General features: G+C 65.8%; 2 protein-coding genes across 13 annotated transcripts in view; one reads left to right on the top strand and one right to left on the bottom strand.

The window, feature by feature from the left end:
• The first annotated feature begins 4,781 nt into the window (after positions 1-4,781).
• Positions 4,782-14,940, top strand: part of IDUA (alpha-L-iduronidase) — a 15,111-nt gene continuing 4,952 nt past the window's right edge. For 2 of the 3 annotated variants that reach the window (XM_086705672.1, XM_086705673.1), the window contains exons 1-2: positions 4,782-5,046; positions 5,798-5,938. In XM_086705672.1, the coding sequence (XP_086561798.1) occupies positions 4,892-5,046; positions 5,798-5,938 (296 nt within the window). In that variant the 5' untranslated portion in view covers positions 4,782-4,891. The remainder of the gene's footprint in view (positions 5,047-5,797; positions 5,939-14,940) is intronic. The other variant, XM_086705671.1, reaches the window with a different exon arrangement.
• SLC26A1 (solute carrier family 26 member 1) lies at positions 5,606-13,654 on the bottom strand. 10 transcript variants are annotated; one of them, XM_086705668.1, is made up of 4 exons: positions 10,431-12,946; positions 10,074-10,185; positions 8,947-9,545; positions 5,606-8,339 (listed from the first exon to the last, which is right to left on the bottom strand). In XM_086705668.1, exons 3-4 carry the CDS (start codon positions 9,532-9,534, stop codon positions 6,807-6,809), a joined length of 2,121 nt encoding a protein of 706 aa, XP_086561794.1. In that variant the 5' UTR covers positions 9,535-9,545; positions 10,074-10,185; positions 10,431-12,946; the 3' UTR covers positions 5,606-6,806. The 10 variants fall into 10 exon arrangements, with proteins under 10 accessions (XP_086561794.1, XP_086561793.1, XP_086561796.1 ...); XM_086705667.1 differs by having other exon boundaries at positions 10,074-10,159; XM_086705670.1 differs by lacking the exons at positions 10,074-10,185; positions 10,431-12,946 and adding an exon at positions 13,635-13,654.

The following is a 14,940-nucleotide window of genomic DNA, read 5'->3' as shown; positions in this document are numbered from 1 at the left end:
AAGCTGGAAAGTCTTGGGACAGTGCACTTTCTTGTGTTGTGACTAATCTCAAAAGCCCTTACGGATCCGATGAACCGCCTTCCATCGTGTCCTCGTCCCACTGGCTGTTAGGGTTCTACGTTATCTTGATGTCAGCATTTCCTGTTAAATCAGCGGAACGTTTAATCCCGCTCCAAAAGTCCGTGTGATTCACTCCTTTTGGTTAATTGCCAGGGTGTTCCTGGAAGTGTTTTCTGTGCCAGGGTATCTGGCATTAACTTTGCTGTGCGAGGAAGTGACTAGGAAGGACATACATATACTCCGCTAAACCCCGACTCGTGTTTTCACAGCTCAGCTTCCCCTTGACCGGATCCTGAAAAGCCCCCCCACCCACCCACCCCGAACCACCCCGGTGACAGGGGAAGTGACCGGGGAGCTTGAGGCAGTGTGGGAACTGCTGTGCTCATAGTATCTCCCTTTAGCAAGCTTTACAAAATCATACGACCATATGACCAAGGCCCTGTGTGAATCCATGCCGTTGTGTGGACCTGCTGTGCCCCTGTGGTGCCTGTCCGTCTTTGGCCCGTGCCACGCTGCCTCCCGTGGTGGCTCCACAGTCCGGATCTGATAGCAGAAGCCCGCTGCGTGTGCTCAAGGGATGGGCGGGACCACGCCCCCCACAGAGGACGACGGCTGGCCTTCGCCACCTTCTAGAGCTGTGTTCCTTGCGTTCCTGTGCTCATGACCCCTTCCTCCGTCATCAAAGTATGGCATCTTTGCTCTGAAATTTGTTCCCGGGATTCGTTTTAATCAGATATGATAAGGGGACAGAAATGGAAACAACTGCCCTTCACTGGGGTTCTCGCGGGAAGGGACGGGTGGGCAGCAGGCTCAGGGACTTAAGTTTAGGATTGGGTAGTTTGAACCATTTCGTCAGGCCTAGGCTACAGCGGTGGTCCCTGGGTGTCCGGCATCTGGCCATGGGGTGACTTTGGGGGAGGGGTCGTTGGTTTGGCGCGTGAGAGAGATGAAGGGCGTGTGGGGGTGCGGGCTTGGCTTGGTCCGTCTGCAGCGAAGGCCCTCTCCAGGAACTGACTCGCCCCAGGAGGGGCACCCTCTCCAGGCCCAAGGCCCAAATGCCAGAGCGTCGAGAATGGAGAAAGTAAGCAAAAACAGTCAGGGGGAGAAGGTTTTTACCTGCCCAGAGATACAAGCCAGATCTTGTTTACGAGAAAACGGGCACCTGGGGGGCTCCGTCGGTCGAGCGGCCGACTTCGCCTCAGGTCACAATCTCACGGTTCGTGGGTTCGAGCCCCGCGTCGGGCTCTGTGCTGACGGCTCGGAGCCCGGAGCCTGCTCCGGATTCTGTGTCTCCCTCTCTCTCTGTCCCTCTCCCCTCCCCTGCTTGCCCTCTGTCTCTGTCTCTTTCTCAAGGATAAATAAATGTTAAAAACATGTTTTGAATAAAAAATATTTGTAAAAAAGAGGAAAAATAAGGTTCTGAAGAGGAGAAGCAGGGGGGAGGGGAGCCGCTGCAGTTGAGGCCCGCCCAGGGGAGGCCCCCACAGGCCCTTCTGCCGCTTCCCCCTGACGCAGGAATGAAAAGCCTAAAACGGGGGGGGGGGGGGGAGAGAAAGAAAAAAACCACATAAGGGGAGAAAATACAGGGCCAATTTGCCTGTTGTTCCACCTGGGAACCCTGAGGGCAGCTGACAGTACATTTGCACGAGCCGGTGCCGCAGCCGACCGTCAGGGTCAACGCCGTGCTGTTTCCCGAGACATCGGATCTGTGCCCGTCTCAGCGGCCCATCGGCCGGGGCCGCTTCCACACCCGGAAGGACCCCGTGCCCCCTCCAGGCTGCCCGGGGCCCGCAGGCCCTGACCCAGCCTGCGCTCTCCTCCGGGGGGACTCCTGGGACAGAGTCCCTAGGACGCAGGGGCCAGCAGCTCTCGGTCCTGTTCACGGTTCGCCGGCAACACGTTCCTCCCCGGACCCCCGGCGGCCCGGGAGCCGGCGGGCCACGGGCCACCGTGTGCGGCGGCGCCCGGGGGAGCGTGGCTGCCAGGGCGTCCCTGAGCGGGGACGGGACCCAAGGGCCGGTCCTTTGGCCAGACTCCACGCGGTTGTCTCAGCAGCAGACGCTCTGGCCAACGACGGCCCGTGTCCACGCTGACTCCGCACTGTCAGGCCGCTGCCGGAGAACTGTCCCCTTCAGAGTGAAGAAGGCTGGCGTCCCGCGCCTCGCAGATGCCGAAAACACCACCAAAAATCCCACGTGTCTCCAGGTATGCCGAGGCCATGATACGAGTCCTGCCGAGACATACCCATTCCCTTTGGAGTTACAGGCGTCACTGACACGGTAACAGAGACACAGGTCACTTGTCACATCCCGAGACCTTCCACAGAGCCGCTTTCACTGAGACACGTAGTGGGCTCCTCACTCTTTCGTATCCCAGTCCGATAAATGGACCCCAGTCAGTCACTGTCTCGCCCCGGGCCTTAAGCTCCCTTCGCTAAGGGCCCTTTGCCCAACTCACACCGACTTTAAAAGCTTCCCCGCCGCCCTTCCCTGCACCGAGGGAAGCGTCCAGCTTCTGTGCAATGGAGACGCACCGTGTGAGGCCCCTCACCGATCTCTCCCCGCCCTCGTGTCTCTGTGTGGCGCCGAACCACGCGTCTGGCCTCCTGCTTCTCGGGACGGGAGTGTGAACTTCTTCCCTCACGGCCATCATTTCCCCGTCTTAGCACAGCAGTGACAACACGCCCCGAGCACACACTTGAGAACAATCTGACCGCCTCTCTCTTCTGAGGTCTTTGCGCGGCCTCCTCCCTGTCAGATCCCCCTCGGCCCCCCTCGCGAGGACGCCGTGGTGACGCGTAGGGCCCGTTCGGATCATCCCGGATCATCTCCCCACCTCAAGATCCTTAGCTTAATCGCACCTGCGAGTGCCTTCACCGCGTAAGGTCGCCCTCAGAGGCCCTGGGGGTTAGGCCCGTGGACACCGCGGCGGGCCAGCCGCTCACAGCGCGTCTGTTCCGCTCACGACTTCTGCGCTACCGTCGGGCACTTCAATTCTCTGCCGTGTCGAAGCCCCAGGTGTCACGTTACCGTTTTGCAAACCGCTCCCCGTGAGATCTGTATCCTGCACACCCGTCCTCTGCCTCTGGGCCGGGCTGGGTCGTTCTCCCGCTTGAAGGACGGACGCCAGGTACTGTTTCCTCGAGTGAGGGCCAGTGGCGGCCAGCGTCCGCGGAGCTCATTTCTCCAAAACGTCTTTATTTGACCTCTTTTGAAGTGCACTTCTTGCCGGATTCAGACTCCAGCTTGCCACTTGTTTATTTCCAGGACTCCTTGTCCGCTGGCTTCGGTGGCTCCTGTTGAAAAGTCCGTGTGCTCTGGGGGCACGTCATCCGTCTCTGGCTTCAGCACTCCGTCACCACGTGTTCGGGTTCTGCTTCCTTCGTGCCTTTCCTCTCGGGCTTCGCGGCACGTCTTGATTTTGTAGCTGGCTATCCTCCCTCACTTTTAGAAGATCACCAGCTCTTGGGGCGCCTGGGTGGCTCAGTCGGTTGAGCGTCCGACTTCCGCTCAGGTCATGATCTCATAGTTCATGGGTTCGAGCCCCGCGTCGGGCTCTGTGCTGACAGCGCGGACCTCCCTTCGGATCCTCTGTCCCCCATCTCTCTCTGCCTGCCCCCCACCTGCGCACATGCTCTCTCTCTCTGTCTCTCAAAAATGAATAAATATTAAAAAAAAAAAAAAAAAGATCGCCAGCTCTTTTCTCTTCAGATGTACTTTGTGCCACCAACCGAAGGGACTGGTACCTTGGGCTCTGTGGATGGAGGGAGGGTGGTGTCAGCACAGGGGTCTTCCCGGTGTGGTGAGACTTCTGGTGTTTGGAGACGCAGTGCTGTCTGACTTGCCCAGGGCACGTGTACAGCTTAAAGCGTAAACATTAACGCCTCAAGGCCACCTGCCCCACACCCAGGCCCGATCACCCAGCTGTCTGTTCGAAATGTTCACCTGGCTCCTGGCAGGCAGCTTATCCCCTGACCACACCTGCTCCTCCTTTTTTTTTTTTCATTCTTTTAATGTCTGTTTATTTTTGAGAGAGAGAAAACCAGAGAGAGTGGGGGAGGGGCAGAGAGAGAGGGAGACACAGAATCCGAAGCAGGCTCCGGCTCCCAACTGTGAGCACAGAGCCCGTCGCGGAGCTCGACCTCACCTCACCTCAGAGGCTGCGAGATCATGACCTGAGCCACCCGGGCGCCCCGCTGTGCCAAGCCGAAGCCCCAGGGAGTCACCTTCGACTCTGCTCCTTCCTCCCGCCCCTGCATCCAACCCATCGGAGGTCCTAGCGCTCACCTTCCAAATGTGCCCCACGTCTGACCACCCGTGCCCACTGTCCGGCCATCGTAAGTCTGAGCCGTCAAGCGGCCGCCTGACCCGCGCATTAGGCTACTTCCCGGCCTCCGGGGCGATCCCCCGAAGCACGACCAAGACAACGGCTTACACCGGAGCCCCCGGACGGCGGGGCGCGCTTGCAGGAGGCGCCCGCGCACAGCCGACGAGCGGGAACCCGCACCGGCACCAGGGACGGACCCAGCCGAGAAGGGGCGGCGTGCGGGGATGCCCGGGGCTGGAGCCGGGCGGGGACCCCCACCGCGGCGGCCCGGCCCCCTAATCCCCGCCCGCTCGTCGGCCCCGCCCCCCCCGCGCCCACATTCCGAGGACCCACCCGGACCCAGCCCGGCGCCCCGGCCCCCGCCCCCAAGGTGGCGGTCACGTGGCGTGCGACCCGGAGGCGGAACCCGCCTGCGCTGCGCCGACCTCGGCTCCCGGAGCGCGGGGGACCTGCCGGGCCTAAGGGACCGTGTGCGCCTCTCCCCCCGGCCCCGCCGCGCTCGGCCATGCGGCCCCCGCGCTCCCGCGCCGCGCCGCTCGCGCTCCTGGTCGCGCTGCTGGCCGCGCCCCCGGCCCTGGCCGAGGCCCCGCACCTGGTGCTCGTGGACGCGGCCCGAGCGCTGCGGCCCCTGCGGCCCTTCTGGAGGAGCACCGGCTTTTGGTGAGCGCTCCGCGCGGGGAAACTGAGGCCCGAGAGGCCGCTGTCGCCTGCATCCCGCCGCGCGCCTCTCCCAGGCCCGGGACGCGCTCCCCGCCCGCGATCTCCCTGGACCCCTTGTTGCATCGGAGGGACTCGGGCTCCCGCGCCCACGGCCGCCTCCTCCTTCCTCGTGGAGCCGTCCTGCAGTCAGACCGGGGTTTCCTCTGTCGGCCTGAGCCACGCGGTGTTTGCGTGCGCCCCGGGCTTTTCTGAGCGGGTACCCCGTGTGGTGGAGGCCTGCGGACGCTCGCTGATTTTGCCCGGTGGCCGCTGGGGGGCAGGCCAGGCTGCAGGAGGGGCTGCGGCGCAGGCCCCTCCCAAGGGGGCAGCCCCAGTGGAGTCGGACACGCCTGTAGGGGGCCTATCAACCCCCATCCCCCTCTCCGTGTCTGCCTATCTCCCCTCCCCCCGTGTCATTCTTATAACCAAGATCACCTGGCTGGTGGGACAAGGAACAGGGTATTGGGATGTGGTCCTCTCTCCTCAGGGAGCCCCCCATTTCCATACACATGAGCCTCTGTGGCATTCCTGGCGTTAGGGGCCATTTTATTACAACAGGGACAGTAAAATTCATCGGCGGGCACTCCAGGGTCCAGCTGCTGGGGACTGGTGTCCCGGGGCAATCTGCGGCCCTGGATTTGTAGCTGCAGGGGCTGTTCTGGCGCCCCGCCCCTGGGGACTAATGGCCCATTCCCCCTTGTTCTGTCCCCAGTCCCCCACTGCCTCACAGCCAGGCTGACCGGTATGACCTCAGCTGGGACCAGCAGCTCAACATGGCCTACGTGGGCGCTGTCCCCCACGGCGGCATCGAGCAGGTCCGGACCCACTGGCTGCTGGAGCTCATCACGGCCAGGTGAGTGACGGGGGCAGCTGGGCAGAGCCCCCTTACTGGAGACGAAGACCAAGGCCAAGAGGAGGCAGCGTCCGGGAGGACAGTGTGGTGCAGTGTGGGCTGTGATGGGGGGCAGAGCGGAGGGGGTGCCCTGACACCTCCTGGCAAAACGTCCTCCGTGGAGGAGGCCGCGCAGGGCCGTGGGGGATGCCGGGGCAGCCCCGAGTTTGGGCACAGCTGGCTTCCCACCGGACAGGACTTGGAGGCTCAGGGTCAGGTGGGTGTCCCACTGTGCCAGCTTTGTGGCTGGAGCCAGCCCCAGAGAGCGTGCGCCCACGCACCTGGTGCCCCGTGTCCTCAGGTCAGGCTTTGCAGGAGCGCCGCCCAAGGGCTGAGCGGAACTTGGGTCGATCACCCCACCTTTGGCCTTGCAAAGCTCAGCCTGGCCGAGGCGTGAGATGTAAGGAGCACTTGGGTGTGTGTTTGAAGGGCTCCCAGAGACACAGACCCTCCCGCTGTGGCCAGTGGGACTGGGGCCCGGCGGGCCAAGGGAGGCCTCGTGATTGCCTCGGGCCCTTGTTCAAACGAGACGGTGACAGCCAGCGTCAGACTGACCCTGCAGCACCGCGTACACACAGCACCAGGGCCCGGGGTGGCTGTGGTGGCTTGTTTCAAAGGCGTAGTTCCTGGATGTTCAAGTGTCCGAGTCCTTTGTGTGTTCCCTGGTTCTTCCAGGGCACAGCATCGGTCTCGGGGCGGGGGCGGCGGGGGGGGGGTGTGGGGGGGGGCAGTGGCGACTGTGCTCATTGATGTCAGTGACCGATGGCGTGAGGCTGTCTGCCCAGGGCTCCCGGAAGGGCGGTCAGGCTGGCGTCGGGCACCGGCCGCGCTAGAGGGTGGAGTCGGTGCCCGTCTGCTCCCCGTGGCGGGCTCGGGCCACCTGCACGGCGCTGTGCACGCTGTGGAACAGCTGCCCCTCCTCGGCGGCGTCCTCCGTGTCGTCCCCGAGGAACCCGCCTCTCCTCAGGGTGTCCCTCACGGGGGGACTGCAGCAGGCCAGGAGCAGCGCGATGCCCAGGGCCCTGTAATCTCGGCGCAGGTCCCGCAGCGCGGCCACGCCGGCCGCGTCCAGGAACAGCAGCGGAGCGCAGTCGATGACCACCGCGTGGAAGCCGGCCGCCGGGGGCACCAGCCGTGCGGCCGTGCTGCTGGCTGGGCCCGGGTCCGTGCCCTCGACGGGGTCTCCCTCGCCGACCCTGGCCTCCGGGCCCCGCTCCTTCTTCGTGGTGGCCGCCGTCCCCGCATCCAGCCCCGTGAGTCTGTAGAGCGAGCGCAGGAAGAAGTCCTTGTTGGCGTAGTAGAGCGGCCCCGCGAAGCGGAACACGTGCACGCCCGGCTCAGGGACCAGGCCCTCAAACTCCGCGGCGTCCTCGTAGAAGCCCGAGTCCCCAATCTGAGCGAGCAGGGTGGCCCGTGGGCGTTGCGTGCGGCCAACCAGGCTGAGCAGGGACAGGAGGACGCCCGCCAGCAGCCCCGCCTCGACGCTGACCAGCACACAGGTGGCCGCGGTGGCCACCCAGACCAGCGCATCGGCCGGGCTGAGCCGCCACAGCTGCGGGACGTCCCGAGCTTTGCGCAGGGCCCCGCGCAGGCTGACGATGATGACGCAGGCCAGCACGCTCCGCTGCAGGTCCCGGAACAGCGGCGCCAGCACCAGCAGCACCAGCAGCACCACGGCGGCGCTGACCACGCTGGACAGCTGCGTGTGACAGCCGGTGGCCGTCTTCACCAGGCTCTTGGACAGGGCGGCGCTGGTGGCGAAGCAGTGGAAGAAGGCAGGCAGCACGTTACAGCAGCCCACGGCCAGCAGCTCCTGGTTGGCTCGCACGGAGTAGCCGTGGCTCCGGGCGAACATCTCCGCCAGGGACACGGAGAAGGCGGAGCTCACCAGCGCCAGGGGCACGGCGTCCAGCACCACGCGCCGCATCAGCCCGGGGTCGGGCAGCCGGGGGGCCACGAACCCGGTGGGGATGTCGCCGGCCACGCTGGAGCCAAAGCGCTCGTGGAGCCGTCCAAAGTGGGACGCCAGCGTGGCCGCCACGATGACCAGCAGCTCCGTGGGCAGCGGCACCTTCAGGCGGTGGCGGCAGCGGTCCGACAGCTCCTTAGCGGCCAGCAGCACGGCCAGGCACGTGGCGCTGGTGAGCACGTCGCACAGGTTGGCCTGGCCGGCGCCGCGCAGCAGGCTCAGCCACGTGCTGACCACCATGCCCGGCCCTTGGTGCCGTGGGACCCTCACGCCCAGCAGGTGCTTCAGCTGGGAGGTCAGGATGGTCACCGAGGCCCCCATGGCAAAGCCGTCGAGCAGGGGCTGTGAGAGGTAGGTGGACACGAAGCCCAGCCGGAGGACGCCCATGAGGACCTGCGGACAGAGCGCGGTCAGGGCAGCGGTGCCGCCGACGGGGCGGCCGCGGCACAGAGCCCCACACCCCTTCTCGCCGCTGCCGCTGCCGCTGCTTTCCCGAACGGACTCTGTCTGGAGTCCCTTGCCCACGCGCGTGCACACACAGGCACGGCAGACACGGAGGTGCACGTGGGCCCTTACACGCTCGCTTCTGCTTCTCTCACGCGTGCGGGCTCCAGGCGCTGGAAAGCCGCTCCCTTCTCCTGTCCTGCGGGTGGCACTGTCCCCTCTCCCCAGAGACCTGCGGCCCTTGGGAGGGTGTGAAATCAGGGCGGACAGGCCAGGCCGTACCCGGCCAGCCATCCCTGGACGGGGTCCCTGTTCCCGGGCACCCTCAGACCCTCGGGTGCCCCGTCCGGGCCGCCACCCCGTGCCCACCTGCGCCTGTGCCCACCCCGCCCTTGCTGGCTAAACCCGCTGCCCTCTGAGGCCTTGACCCCGCACCGCCCTGGCCTTGGCCCTCCTGGGGGTGGCGAGCGAGTGAGGGGCCTGCTCTGAGTGGCCGAGCGGGCGGTCCGGACCTGCGCCCAGGCTCTGCAGAACCCCAGTGCGGTCAGCCCCTCACCTGATAAATCCCGGCCACCAGCGTGAGGGCGGTGGCAACGCGGACGGCGTAGCAGTCCTGCCCGCAGTCCCGTGGCCTGAGCACCAGTGTGGCCGAGGCGTTGAGGGTGGTGCCGTTGTCCCCGGACCCCGGGCCGTCCCGGGCAGGGTCAAAGCCAGCCAGCAGCAGCTCGCGTTCCACCACCTGGCCCACCATGAGGCAGAGCAGGCTGAAGATTCCCATGGACACGTGGCGCGAGGTGCCCATGAGAAAGTAGATGAGGTTCGCGAAGAAGGACGTGTACAGACTGTAGATGGGCTGCAGCCCTGCCAGGAGCGAGTAGGCGATGGCCTGCGGCACCAGGATGATGCCGATGACCAGCCCGGACATGACGTCGCCCGCCAGGGCCTCCCGCGGGCGGTAGTGGCGCAGCCAGCGCGTGGCGGGGAGCAGGTCCTGCACCAGCGCCCAGGCCCCGCGCGTGCTGCAGGAGCAGCCCCGCCACAGCCTGGCTTTAAGCATCTCGCGCAGGCCCGGGGGCACTGGGGGCCGCCGGCGGACCAGCACCAGCCCCCCGCCCTGCTGCGTGCAGTCGGGGGACACGTCCATCCTGGGAAGACCTGAAACAGAGGTGGGCATCCCTGCTGGGGTCAGCGGGCGGCACAGAGACCCAGACTCCCATGTGGCCAGACCCAGCTCCGCTGCTCCCGGCCCACCTCCCCGTGCCCACGTCCACGCCAGAGGCCCCCCCCCTCTCCGCCACCCAAGCCGCCGGGGTCCCTCCGGCGGCCCTCCCATCACCGCTGCACCATGGGCCCTGGGGCTTAGAGGAAGAGCGCCTCCTGGTGCCCCCTGTTGAACCTTGAAGATAGGGAGACCCCAGATCTTTGCTCCCGGAGGGGCTGCTCACACAGCAGCACTCGCTATACCCACCCCCCCCCCGTCCTCGTGGCAGAACTCCCGGGACGCGCTTTGGGAGGCTGATCTTAGACGAGGCCAGCCGGGAGGGAAGTGGGGGTGGCTGGCGTCTGTCACCTGCCCCGTCACCTGGGACTGTGGGACACACTCCTGGGTTGGGTCTCAGACCACACAGGTGCGCCATGGAGCGCAAGTCTGGGACTGTCCCTTGTGTCCCAAGGGCACCTCACCTGCTGGGGCCCAGCCCCGTCCTTGACTTCTCACTCGCTGGCCCAGGACACGCGGCCTGCAGTTTCGCTGGGGTGTGGAGGACGGCCTGGCAGGCACAGCCCCCCGTGAGCACTAGGGGGACGTCATGAGTTGTGTTTCCTTCCTGTGGAGACCTCACCACACAAGGGTCCCCCCAAGCCCCCCAGGGTCTGGGTGTGTGGCATGAGGACTGTTGAAATGGCATCTGCCTTGTGCCTGAGGGGCCGGAAAGGAAACCCGAGAATCATCCTGCCCCTCCCCTTCACCCGGGGAGCTGGCCTCTGCCGTGGCTTTGAGGGCTCCACGGCCCTGCGGCGGGGCCCCGGGATGATTCTTACCTGGGGAGCCCCTCACAGGCTGGGTGGGCGGGAGGGTAGCGAGGCCCCTGGCTTGTCAGCGCTCCAAGGCCCGACTCTGCCGGCCGCCTGCACGTCCAGAGCTCTCTGGCTTGTTAGCCGGTGGGGACGTGTGGACGGCGGGTTCTGACGCAGAGCCGGAGCCAGGAACCGGGCCGCGGCAGGTCTGGCGCCCACCGTGGGCAGCGCTCTGTGGTTACCATGTGACCGCTTAGCCGAACTGGGTTTGCGGTTCAATTATTTACCCCAGAGATTGCTGAGTCATGGGTTTCCCCCAGATGAGCGTTACCTGAGTGGCTAACCCAGGGAGTTGTGCTGTAATCCCAGCTCACAAGTAAGCGCGAGTGTGTGCGCCTCTGGTAAGCTCCCATCCCCCCACGGGGCTCCAGGTACGGGGCGGCGTGGGTGAGGGCAGCAAAGAGCTGGCGCGGGGCGCGCGGGTCCTGGGGTCCTTTGGGGGGCGGGAGGCGCGCGAGCACAGCCAGCCCTGGGATGTGAGCCTGCAGCTCTGGGGCCCGTTGCCGTGGTCGCACGACTGACCAAGGGTGGGCAAGGATGAGAGGGATACCCGGGTCGGGGCTGGTCGCCTCATCCCATCCCTGGACATCCTCCCTCTTCTGCCACGAGACGGTTCTGGTCTGCTCTGGAGCACAGGCCAAGTGTACCTGAGCCAGCCGGGCACCGGGCAGCCGTGTCCCAGCCTCTGTTCTGTGGCCTCGTGTGGAAAGCGGGCACGGGGCTGTTGCTGAGTATGTGTGTGCACGTGCGCGTGGACTGCTGTGGGCGGGGTGGGGGGGGGCCGCCAGGCATCGGGACACACTGCCAGCCAGGTTTGCCCTTCTTGCCGTGGGGTGCGGGTCTGACCCCCGGTGACTGGCAGGTGCCCGGCCTTGCCGCGTCTCCAGTCTCTCTGAGGCAGGTGGGGTCTGCCTGGGAGAGCTGGAGTGAGGGCGATCCCTTTAAATGATTATTCTCGTGCCCCACAAAGGGTGGACAGCTGTTTTTAACGCAATTCTGAGTCTCAGGTTCCCCACCTTTACACCCAGTGAAGGGGAGCCCCCCTCCCGCCATGCTGAAGGGCTACGTGGGAAGGGCCCGTCCCAGGGGGCTTTCCCGTCTACCTGGGACAGAGCTGAGGGTCTTCCCTCCACCTACCCCCCCCAGAGTCCAGCCCAGGACCCGCTTGGCCCCTGGTGGGGAGCTGTTTGCCCAGACCAGAAGCCGTGTTTGGGGCTGGGGGGACAAGCTAGAGCAGTTCCGGGCTTCGGACCCCTCCCTGGGGCAGATGAGGTTCACCTCAGGGTGCAGAGAGGAGGGTAGCTATTGAGGGGGTCATATAAACTTTGTCTCCTGTCCCAGCTACTGGCAAGGGGGCAGAGAGAGAATCCCTTGGGTGGCCTGCCAGGCGGGAGCCTCATCGCCCTTGGGGGTCTCCCTAGATGGGGGACAGAGCGCAGGCTGTGTGGCACAGAGGACTCGGCACAGAGCAGCGGAGGCCAGGGCAGATGCGCGTGTGTGCATGCTGGGGTGGGGGATGGGGCCTGGGTGCCGGCGTAAGAAAGGGAGTACCTGGGGTGGGGACCTAATGTAGGAAGGAGCCGTTCCTCCGTCTTAGGAAGGGAGGGCAGGGGTCTCTGGAGGTTCTGGGGTGAGATTCGTGGCAGGTGGAGATATTTCAGGGAGGGGCTCTTTTGGCCCACCAGAGCCCCTGTCCAGTCAGATGCAGCATGGAGGCTGGCCTTGGGCTGGCCTTGGTGGCAGGGATCGGACCTCATAACCCTGCGGCCCCTGCCCAGGCTGCCTGCCCAAATCAGGCGAGGAGATAACAGTGAGGTCACATGTGACCTTTGAGAGAATTTCAGGACACCACCCCCGACCCTGCCCCCACCGCGTCCCTCTGCCTGTTTTCTTTGTGCATTGAGGCCGGCGACCTTCACCTGGGGTCTGGAGGGGCACAGAGGGACCTGTGGTTCTGGGCCCCTGCCTGCCAGAGGGGCTGCTGACGCCCACACTGGCGCTAAGGTGGGCGCCGGGAGGGAGCTGCAGACCTCACTGGGACGGGGGCCGTGGGGTCTAGTACAGATCGGCCGGAACCTCCCTCGGGGGACCGCTGCCCAGCTCTGTGCCACATGGTTGTTTCCTTAATATTTGCCCGTAAATCGCCGTTTCAAGTGATCAAACACACTCCTTTGGAAAGGAAACATTGCATCCTGACCCTAAGTGCGAAGAGGCGGGGCCGACCACCTCCGGGGCCCTGGAGACCAGACGCGAGCTTCTCCCTAAAGACACGCCTACCGCGAGCCCCGAGGTTCTAGGCGGCAAGGTGGAGAGTAAGCGGCCTCTGCCGCGCTGGCCTGGAGCCTGACACCCCCCTACCCCCATCCCCGGACCGAGGCTGCAGGTGCGCCGGGGGATCCGCGCTGCATCTCCCCCTCCGAGCCGCCCGGGGCCGGCCGTGCGTTTCGCTCCCCTCCCCTCCTGTCCTTCTGCGCCGGGAGCGCGCGCCCCCGCCGCCGAGCACGCGCGGCCGCGGCCCCGCGCTCACGCGCTCGTGCCCCCCCGCCCCCGCGCCCCCCCCCCCCCCCCCCCCCGCGCACTCACCGGCCCCGGCGCAGCTCTGCCTCCGGCGCACGCGCTCAGGCCCTGCCGCGGGGGCCCCCCGGAGCCGCCGCCCGCCGCCGCGTGCGTGAATGAGGCCTTTGTGCCGCCGCCGCAGCCCCGGCCCCCGTGCCCACGTTCGGACCCTTGCGGGGGGCCGCGGAGTGGAGGCCGGGCCCTCCGAGAGCCGCGCCTCGCTGCAGGGGGAGTGCTGGGTGGGCTGCACGCTTCACCTCGCTGCTCAGCCCCCTCCCTAAATTAGGTTTCTCAAACCTCTCTCTGAACGGGGCCGGGCAGAGGGAGACCAAGGTGCGGACGGCGGGGCCTAAGGACCGTTCCCCGGGGGTTCGTTGGCCAGGGGTCTCCTCTGAGGTCGGGACTTCTGGCCCCTGGGGCAGGTGTATTAGCCCCCAGATTATCCTTGGCTGCCGAGGCTGGCTGGAGAAGGGGGCACTCATATCTACTCAGGGTGACAGGCCAAGGATGCCTCTGCCGCTGGGGCTCCCCCTGGGGTACCACCCCCCGCCCCCCCACCCCACCCCACACCAAGTGCAGGAGCATTGATCTGAGCCCCGCGGTGCCCCCTACCCAGTGTAAGCTCAGCAGGCGGGGATTACCGCTGCTAGGGTGTGCAGAGAAAGCCCCGAGCCCCTGCATATGCCTTCACTTTCCACCGGGTCACCCCACCCCCCGGTGGCCCACGCCCCCTCCCCCACAGTAGTGGGACTTTGGAACGGTCTGCTGTGTGCATTTAATTTTTACCCAACTGCTTGTTAGTTTTCTTTGCTACCGGCTGTGACCTTTGGATGCGGGAGAAACGGGTGAGGGAGGTGATCCCCGCCGCCCAAAAGCTCGTCCTGCTGAGCCCCTGGTGGGAAGACGCACCCCTACACAGAGGGGCCAGCCGGCAAGGGGAGGCAGGGTGCGGGGCCCAGGACGGGCAGGGGGCACTTGCGCGTGGTTGGCTGGACTTGGTCCCTCAGGTGGGCTTCGGAAGCCAGACCCGGGCTCGGCCTTGACCTCGTACGAAGTGAGGGGTTGGGGGGGGGGGGCGTTGACTCATCCATGTCCTCGCTGTGTCCGGGAAGACGACGCTGGGCCGGCCAGGCTGGGGCGTGGGATGGGAGGTTGACAGATGAAAAGCTGTCCAGGGCCGGATCGCGTCGTGACCCCCCAACCTGGCCGGACTGCCGATCGCGCAGGACAAGCCCGGCCGCCACAAGAGGGCGCAGTGCAGGCCCTCCTGACATTTGGCACCTCTCTCCCGCAGATGGAGCCACAGAGCAGGTGTGTTCTCACACCTGAGCCCCTGCCACCCACCTGCCTGTGCTCCTCACTAGGCAACACCCCTCCCCCGCCCAGGCCCACCCCAGGCTCAGCGCTTGCTCCTGCGCTGCCCCACCCCCACTGCGCCTGACCGAAAGGCCGCCGGCTTCCAATGCCAGCTCCACCCCTGGATGTCCGCCTCCGTGTGGGCTCACCCCTGCCTGCCTCTTCCACCTGCACCCCTGCCCACCTAGCTGCTCAAGCCAAGTCCGAAGCGTTGTGTAAGATGTCCCCTGTTCATCAGCAGACGTCCCTCCGCCCCGGAAATCTGCTGTAGGTCCTTCCCGCTGCCTTTGTGGCCACCACCCAGTCCTGGCACTACACCTCTGCCTGGGGCCCTTTCAAAACCAAGGTAGAACTACGGGGACAGTAAAAGGGTCATCGATTGTCAGGGGGAGGCGGGGAGGGTGAACAGCTGGAGCCCGGGGCATTTTTAGGGCAGCGAAGCAGCTCCGTGTGGCGCCAGGGTGGTGGGCGCCTGCCATCACGCGCTCGTCCAGACCCACGGGACGTGCACCACCAAGGGTGACCCTGCCGTGGACTCGGGGCGATGACGACGCATCAGCTC

The sequence above is a fragment of the Puma concolor genome, chromosome B1 (assembly GCF_028749965.1).
Source record: "Puma concolor isolate L17-30 chromosome B1, mPumCon1.1.hap2, whole genome shotgun sequence".
Taxonomy (NCBI): domain Eukaryota; kingdom Metazoa; phylum Chordata; class Mammalia; order Carnivora; family Felidae; genus Puma; species Puma concolor.
This window is presented reverse-complemented; position numbering and strand designations above follow the sequence as displayed.